Raw genomic sequence first — 9,276 nt, 5'->3', positions numbered from 1 at the left:
AGACTTAAGCTGCTTCCTCAATAAGTTTACAACAGCTACCACTAGCTTTACAAGTCATTCAAGTTCTACTCATAAAAAATTTGACTCTCCACTATAGAAAATAATTTCAGTTGATTTGGCAAATACCCAATGTCTGAAGAATACTAAGAGTCATTCCAACCTATGTAGACTTAGTCAAAATTATCTACTGCACTTCTATATTCAAGGATTTTTTTTTATGGAAAAAAGAGGTGAATTACTATCCAGGTATTATTAGTAATAGAAGAAAGTATAGAGAAGAAGAATAGAGCACTGAATTAGAGGATAAGCATGACTTTTTAGAAGGACAAAGAAAATTACAATATAAATAATAGAGATTGAGAGTGAGAAAGATAGAAGAGCAAAATCTATAGTGGCAAAAGCATAGTCGTATATAGGTGGATAAGATCTCGATATCATTGCTATATTAGAGCCTTGAGCACTCTATGCTGATCTTTAGTTTTAATCAAGATGCAATACTAGATCCAAAAGCTAAAAAAATAGGACTCTTATCTACTTCTTTCATCAGCTACCCACCTACAATATTAATTAAACTTGAAGAAACTTTTTCACCTTCTGAAACAATTGTAGATCAAGATGATATGCTACATCTATGTGAGAGAAAGAAAGGAGGGAGGGACATTAGTAATGAGATTTAGAGGTTGCATTCCTAAAAGAGAAATAAAGAGGAAGGGGCTGGATTTCAGGATTGAATAAATGAAAGAGAGGAAGGAAAGGCGAGAGAGAGTGAGAAAAAGGGTTAGACAAAAAAAAAGAAAAGAAAAAAAAGAGGAGGTGGAGGGGTTTGGATCCTAGAGGAGGGGATCAGTCAATTTAATCGACACTATAAAAAGATAAAAAGAGATGGCTGAAGAAGTGGCTAGTTGGTGACTAGAGATAGTTAGATTTGGTTCATAGTGACTAAATATTAGCATAGATATTGAGATCTAAAGAGAGGGAAGAGAGAGAAGAAAAAGGGGGGAGAGAGAGAATAGAGGGAGGAAGAGGGGGAGGAGGAGGGAGAGAGAGGGGGCATTCGATGATGGAGAGATAGGGTCTAGATTAGGTGATGAAGTGGATATCACAGGGGACTACCTTCATTGGGAGGAGAGAGAGAGAGGAGGCGAGGGAGGGAGGGAGAGAGAGAGAGAGGACTTAAAAGAGAGGAGGGGGATCTGATGGCTGGTCCATAGCTAGATCCAGCAAGCGACTACATTGGAAAAAAAAGAATAGGGAGGAAGATAAAATGAAATCGAGAGGAGAGGGAGAAAAGAGATAGGAGGGGGAAGAGAGAGAGGGAGGGAATGGAGAGAGGCTCCACAGCTGATCATTGAAAATGATGTACTACTGTCGGGGAGCTTCCTTGGCAAAGGTCGGAGACACTTGATTGGAAGAGATATTTTGCTCTTATATTCAATGAAAATTATAAATTACTTCTTGGCAATTGCAACAACAAACCTATTATGTGGCATATTTCATATTTGGTAATTTTGTTAGATAGCATGTTGCAACGGCAAATTTATTATACTATCCCTTCTATTCAAAGTGCTTGTAGTGGTCATATACCTAAATGAGAGAATTTCAACATTTATAAAGAATCTTTAGTTTATAGTAAAAACTGAAAACTATAAGGGCATATTTGCATGCCAAAAACCTTATATTACATATAACTACCATAGATTCACACATAGATACATCAAGGGAGAGAAATTGACACCTTGTCAGATGATTTTTTTTTAAAAAAAGAGATAATATATAGCACTTATTTGCTCCAACTAAGAAATACAGCTTACAATAATGCACAACATATTCAACCTAAGAAGACTCCACACAACTTGACATTAGTTCTTCACTAGCTACTTTTTAGTACTCGAAATGTCGTAATAGTTACAAATCAAGTGGCTCTTGACCTTGCCACCATATGTTATTAGCAACATAACCATTGAAATAAGAGAGTCACCGCTACTAGCTATCAAACAATGCAAGGAATTGATCTCCTTGGCTTTGAGCACCTCCATCATAATTCACTGGAACAACTGGCATACTTGAAGAGGCTGATTCATTTAACTGTGAGGAGAGCAACTTGTCCAAGAACTTCCAATCGATCATTTGCCCCTCACAGTCACTTCTCTTGGCAGCATGCTCTTCATCGCTCGCAACATTTGGCTCAAAGAATTCCTTGGTGGATAAACTTGTTGATAAACTTGGACTGTGTAGTTGTGGAAGCTCAAGAACATGGCTGAGGAGAGTAGTGTTCTTTGATTCCCCCCTACACCCAGTAGGTTGTTCTCGGAAATTGCCTCCTTGATAGGACTCCATGAAACGTGGTTCTCGTCCATATTGCCCATCAAGATTGTTGTAGTAAGTAGGATCATAATTGTTGAAGCATTGCCTTTGATTGGGACTTGGTTTTCTAAATGCTCGGCATACAACCCATCCTTCTTCCTGCAATTTAAATTTTCAGAATTTAGTAAGACGTGAGAATAGATTCATTTTCTTCATTGATATAATAATGCCTTGTTTCTTAGAGAAATATATATATGGAAGACTCTAAGAGACATGTTACTTAAATCTTAATATTTTAGAAATCAGTTCAGAACAATAAAACTGATATATATGGATTTGAAATCCATGTTAATATATATTAGATGGTTATATTCGCATGATACCAGAAAAAAGATCACTTGCCTGAATTGGTCCATGTTCGCCCGATTGAAGACGATACTCATGCATGATCCAATCAGTTTTCCTCCCATTTGGAGCACGTCCTTTATAGAACACAAGTGTCTTCCTCATGCCTATAACTCTAGATTTTGAAAGCACTGGCTTGTCTCGACCAGTTGCCTTCCAAAATCCGGCAGCAGTAGCTCTATTGGTACGTGTTCCACTGGGGTACTTCCTATCTTTATAACTGAAGAAGTACCACTCAGCTTGTTCTTCATCACCATTCTTGCATCTATCTATTAAAAGCACAAAAAATATCAATCATACAAAAGTATATTATGAGAATCATGCCATATTTTTTCTCCATAGTATTCACCAACCTTGGAGATCCCATGGCTCTATTCGGTATAGATCCACGTCTCGAATAACCTCTATATCAATCTTTAGTGAAGCTACCTTCCTTGCTAGATAATACCCCACAAGTTCTTCCTCCGTGGGATGAAATCTGAAGCCTGGTGGGACACAAGACTCCAACTGATCCATTGCTAGTTCACCTGAAAAAATCCTAACATCCGCAATTTAGAGGAAGTAAGGTCATAAAGTGGGCCCTAAAGACTTTGGACCTACAAGAAGATCTTAGAGATCTACAAAGCATTTAGAAGCACTCATGAGAAAAGGACCCAATTGCACCAAGTTTTCAAGCATTCCGTTAACAAGTCATCAAGATATATAAGTGGCGACATATATATATATATATTTTCCCAACAACTAATATTTACAAGTGTTTTTTTTCCTCTCTATTAAATTTCCCACTTGTATTCTTTGGTAGTATCTTTCCAAAATCCTTTTGGACACCATAGAAAATACTTGGGTAGAAAGTAGACGAAAAAATTGACTTTAAGGCTGAAGCATGCCTACGTTTCTTTGAGTGCACTCCATGGTTTGGGGTGCTTTCACATCCACCAACCCCACACACACCTAAAGGCTAAGGGGCACTAACAATGGTGAATATATACAATGTCGATATGCCGCATTAGCCTAAAATTCATTTCAATTCCAAGAAAGATTTCCTCCATTTAATTAGAGAAGATAGATGAAAGAAAGAAACATTGCCCAGATTTTGGAACTCAATAACATCAGCCGACCCAGTGGGATTTGTCTTCACATAGGAGAAGGAAACAAATCCTGGTGCACCTGAAGTGTTATGAAAATCCATACTCTTAGCAAGGTTTGGTTGATCTCTTAGAACATGGACAAGAAAGAAAAAACTCTGCAAGTAGCGCTAGGAACCATGGTAAACATATGCATGCACAATAGCCAGCCCTCCAAACTATTTCAGTATAGGTTGAACATAGGAAATGAAGTCTGCAATCCTAGTGCAACAGCCCAAGTATTATGCATTAGATTACAGGTTATGGAAAACACTCACCAGAAAAAAGTACAGTGCTCCAGAGAGAGAGAGAGAGAGAGAGAGAGAGATTGGTGGATGTAGGACTTGTTTAGTAGTACTTGGGGAGGATAATAGAATATGTAGGAGGGGAGAGAGGCTTATATACACAAATGTGGAGGAGATGGAAGGAGAGATAAACAAATGTTGGGGGGATGTATTGAAAGGGAGAGGAGGTTAGTAGCCATCAAGTGCGCGTGGGGTGGCCAAAGGGAGATGGAAAGGCCAGCAGAGAGGAGAGAAACGGGGATTTGGACGGCGGGACAACAAGGAATCCTCAAGCCACCACCTCCCAAGCTCTTTCCTTTACCACCGTTATATTGTGCTGCAAGACTTTCTACTTAGAATGGACGTTAGGTCTTGGAGGAGCCAGCCATTGGACCACCCAATGCCATCTGTTGCTTTCTACCTACTGCCACGTGGATGGTCTGCCTCCCTTTTGATATCTTCTATCATACAATTGTTCATTTTTGTGCTAGTATATGCTTTTCATCCGAGCTAAGGAGATCATGGATCATTATGCATTATGCATGGGATAAGAAAAAAATAATCGAGGGCACTTGCATGCTCAATTTATAAAATCATTGAATGTTGATATTAGTGACCTAGGTTCGGTCTCTTTCGAGTCTCCTCCTCATCTCTGATTTTGGGCAAGACTCCTTTGTCCTTGATCTCGTAAAACAATGAAGTTAATATCAATGGACATTTATTCTAAATTAGTCTTGGTTAACCAATTTACCTTGTAAAAAATATGACCAGGTTCAAACCAAGTTTATTCTAAAAAGCAAAGATGGATGATGCAACTCAATATTCCATATTATATATATATGTATGAAACATATTCTCTTATTTTGAATTTACATTAGTTGGTGACCGATGAAAAAAAAAAAAGAAAAATTACATTAGTTCATTCGAAGTTTGCAGTTTATAGAACCAAGCCCTAGTCGGAGAGAACTCTGTGCCCTGCATCTTTATATTGATGTCATGGTCGAGTCTAGGAGGAAGAGTAATGGATTGATGCATTTAGAAGGCATGATCGGTCGAGAGAGAATTTTTTAAAAATTTTATATAATTTAAAAAGGTCCTCCATGATTCCTTCTAAGCTTCTCATAATATATATGCTCATGATTTTTTCTCCTCTTATATTTTGCTTTAGGCATATATGAATTGCACCAAAAATTTAAATCCATGCAAAGAATCCCCGACATTTTGATACTTATGTAAGCAAGTGTCCGTGTATAGATCAAATTTATCTGGTGCTAGAAGCTTGGACTTAGTCTTATGCATCAAATTCCTTATTCTCATGAATAAGTTATTCTCTGCTGGAGATCAAATTATTGAAGCAGTTTTATATATCACCTACAAATTTGAAGTACATTAATGATCTCTATGGGATAAAAACTGACAAAGTGTTGGATAATACTCCATCAAAATAAGAGAACAAGTCTAAAACAGGGCTTTTGATCACCAAATTACTTGGTCATTTAAGGCCTATATCTAAATAACTAAAAATGAAAGTTAGAAATCGAGTCCTATGTACTTTATCCACAGTGAATCATTAATCTTCTGGTTGGACAATTATAATAAGAATGTCTCTGACCATAAATCCTTCTTCCTTTTTCTAGCTTTGGCAAAAGGAAAGGAAGGATAAGCTTCAATGACTTGGAAACAAAGACACGTTTTACACCATAACGTGTACTAATCATTCATGTACGCAAGAACAAAACAAAGGCTCACCATTTTTCCTTAAAAAGGAAGGTTTTTCGAGCAAATCTTTCTAGGGAAAGTTGGTTCCCCTGGACGGACCACTTACCATAAACTCACTAAAATATGGCGAGTCTTGGTAGGCACAAAAAAAAAAAAAAAAAAGTTTGGAAAATGACCAAATATGGGCCCACTTTCCGAAGTATTATTGGCTGTTAGGGTAGTTTAACATCCTGATTTCTATTTGGAAGGTAGTCCAAATTATGACATGCATGAGTCCTTGCTTTGTTTTATCTCCAGGCCTATAAGACTAGTATGCTGCTTCCTTCCTCCTCATTTCTTAGACAGGCTTTGAGTTGGTTTCAGGACCACTGGACAGTGTACACTTCAATGGGGACCTTACTCCCGTCCAGTGGATTGAAACTGAGCTATCTTACAAGTGTTAGGTGCTGCCCATGTTGTTCCCCATGAGTTTTAACTTGAATATGGTTAGTTATGGCTAAATAGATTGATTTGTGACTCAATGCACCTACAAGCATAGGAACAGCTTAAGGACAAATTAGCATAGCTGATAGAAATGCTGACTCAAATAGTTGGGAAAATATATGATTAGGCATTGACGTGGCAACTAACTTAGGTTCCAAGATAATTGCAGAATATAGTAGAGCTAATACTTTTCCATCATCTCCTAGGTAGGTAGTTGCTCCAAGAACAATTATGGTGGATGGAAACCCACCATATCTATTTAGTATTCTCATATATAATAGTAAGTTCTCTGCAAAATGCCTGAAAAAGGTATTTAGCTACTATATTAAAACAAGTGGTTTTATGGCATAATTGTCCCTATCTTTTTGTTCATTTGCTGAAACATTCGTATCTTCCAAGTATTGCAATAGCTATATATATCCTCATGCTTTATAGAAAGTATCCAGATAAGTTCTCACATCCTGTTCAGCCACCAACTTCCATTATGTGCATTAGTTCTGGCACTATGTGCAGTGATACTCTTTACATTAATTTTATTAGCCTGGATCTTCGCTTGACTCAATTTACTTACAGTTTCTACCTCTCATTTTATGCAAACAATTTTTGGAAATTTATAGTGCCAAATAAAATTCACAATATCAGAACTACTTTATGTTATAATAATATTAGTGGAGCCAAGACTAGTGCACACAGAACTAATATCACACAAAAGTTAGAGATTTTCCTGTAATTCCCAAAGAAAAACTATGGATGTTTCATGCAACAAAAAAAAAAAAAAAGAGGAAAAAAAGAGGTTGGGGGATTCAGGAGGGTAAGCTGATTCATGAGACTTATGCTCAACACATGTAATTAAAGATTCTCACTCATAAGTCATGCATGTACATCAAAACCATGCATGCTTAGAACATCTATCATCATTAGAATACGAACTTTATGTTGAAGTTATTCCAAATTGCCACCACAAATATACAACTTTCGAACAAACATAGCTCAATTTTGCACTTCTATATTAACTTTGCCAAAAATCAAGAAAATCTGCATGTTTAATCAGGGAAATGTTTGATTCGCATGGCAGTGATGCAAATGCGCAACTCCGTATGTCCATCGATGTGCTCGGATTAAACACACGACCAAACTTGTCGGTGCATTTTAACTTTAGTAACCTATAGAATTGTTTGAATTTGCTATAAAGCAATTAAAAGTTTCTATCAAGTAGCTAATCTTCACTATATTTAACAAGCCTCCGTCAAAAGTTCCAATTAGTCGGGTATAAACACACAAATCCTTAAGAATATTTTACTAGATTTAGGATTCTAGCTATAGGCTGAGGCTTGACAGAAGAGATCTTTAGGATCCATCTTTCTACCCACGCTTGCACTTGTTCTGGAACAAACTATACTCTGGGGACATTGACATCCGGCCATTCCCTACATTGTTCTACTTTTGTGGTTTCCTTTCCTTTCAGACATATTAAAATACTGGTGTTCAAGACTTCGGCTGGTTGGTAAGGTCTGGGTCGGTTTGTGGGACACCTCCCTATCCACTTGCATGCTTTTCCCCAAGGCACAAGCTTCTAGAGGCTTAACTTGCATGACAAGGACATGCCTCCTCTCACAAGTACCCCTCTCTCTCTCCTCTCTCTCTCTCCTCTCTCTCTCTATGGCTCTGCAACCAATCATTGGGACAACTTGGCATGATGCACCCTCCCAAGTAATTGAGCTCACCAACTAAAACTGCTGCCTGGTGGAACCAGTATATAGATCATACACCCATCTCATTTGGGTTTGGGGTGGATATCTTGACCACTTTGTATGAAGCATCTGTAATGCATATTATTGTTTTAGATGAACTATTGATTTGGTGTTCTATATATATAACAAAATTAATCTCTCCAGGCAGGAAAAATGATGCAGCTTCCTTGAGTTCTAGCAAGAGGTTAATGCACTTTAAATCAGTGGAAGTGATTTGTTTAGCAGAAAACAGGGGAACCCAAGTAATTCTCTGAATTAGAAGATCTTCTAAAAGCTAGATAATCTTTTTGTCTAGCCTTACATATGATAATTAGTAGTCATCCCACAAATAACAGATGAGGCATTAAGATCTGTGAATGCTGAAGCTTATATTATATCCATAGATTTCTCTCACTTCCACCTCTTTTTCAAGAGACCTAGAGAGCATGCCAGTCCCAAAAATGAACAGATAAGGGGAGAGCGGGCAGACTACATGAAGAACGAGGGAGGATGAAAACTAAGGAATAGGAGAGGACAGCTGTTCCAACAAAATCCACCTTGCAAGGAGGTTAAATGAAAAAGCATAGCCTTCTTGTGATTCCGACGTATCTTGTCATAAGCCCTCTTTGTATCAAGTTTAATGGTTATCAATAGTCGCACAGATGAGACTATTTATGTGTCACAATGTAATCTTCTATTTAATGGATTATCCTCTTGGTTGTCTTCTTCGTTGGAAAATCTGGTTTTACTTTTGTGAAGAGAATTTTTGTTTAGTTGACGAGCCTATAATGTTGGGAATATGTAATATAATTCATTTCCCATGATAGTCGATTGCGATTTAATTAAACTAACGATCAAAATCTATTATAAAATTGATAATAAATTAAATTTTGGAACTTATAAACCAAGGACGTGCAGCACATAGTCCTTAGGTGATTCCCGATCCTCATACAGGATGAAATTTGGGAACTCCACTCTAAGTTGCATTTAGTGCATTGCTAGGTAGTGATAATCTAGATAGATTGTCAGTAATGTTGATTATTGTATTTGGTATATACAGTTAATGTTGTAGAAAAATTATTGAAAATCTTGATTGACATATTTGGTATAACAATCAGATTACTGATAATATAACATCAAAATTTTAAAATATCCTTAAATTAAATTATTAGTTTAATATTTTTAAATTATTTATTTAATTTTTTTAATAATAAAAGTTATTATATA

The 9,276-nt window shown here is 36.9% G+C and overlaps 1 protein-coding gene across 1 annotated transcript; it reads right to left on the bottom strand.

Annotated features, from left to right (window-relative positions):
* Positions 1 to 1,782: 1,782 nt before the first annotated feature.
* LOC140854706 (NAC domain-containing protein 30-like) lies at positions 1,783 to 4,210 on the bottom strand. Its single transcript, XM_073250757.1, has 4 exons — positions 4,112 to 4,210; positions 3,063 to 3,236; positions 2,703 to 2,978; positions 1,783 to 2,459 (listed from the first exon to the last, which is right to left on the bottom strand). Exons 2-4 carry the CDS (start codon positions 3,223 to 3,225, stop codon positions 1,984 to 1,986), a joined length of 915 nt encoding a protein of 304 aa, XP_073106858.1. The 5' UTR covers positions 3,226 to 3,236; positions 4,112 to 4,210; the 3' UTR covers positions 1,783 to 1,983.
* Between the last annotated feature and the right edge of the window lie 5,066 nt (positions 4,211 to 9,276).

Source organism: Elaeis guineensis, chromosome 1, assembly GCF_000442705.2.
Source record: "Elaeis guineensis isolate ETL-2024a chromosome 1, EG11, whole genome shotgun sequence".
Classification (NCBI taxonomy): Eukaryota; Viridiplantae; Streptophyta; class Magnoliopsida; order Arecales; family Arecaceae; genus Elaeis; species Elaeis guineensis.
This window is presented reverse-complemented; position numbering and strand designations above follow the sequence as displayed.

Excerpts from the sequence above, each read along its gene's own strand:
- LOC140854706 (XM_073250757.1), bottom strand. The coding sequence starts at position 3,225 with ATGGATCAGTTGGAGTCTTGTGTCCCACCAGGCTTCAGATTTCATCCC. Across the intron at positions 2,979-3,062 it reads AGAGCCATGGGATCTCCAAG|ATAGATGCAAGAATGGTGAT; the intron begins GTTGGTGAATAC and ends TGCTTTTAATAG. Across the intron at positions 2,460-2,702 it reads ACATGGACCAATTCAGGCAA|AAGGATGGGTTGTATGCCGA; the intron begins GTGATCTTTTTT and ends AATTGCAGGAAG.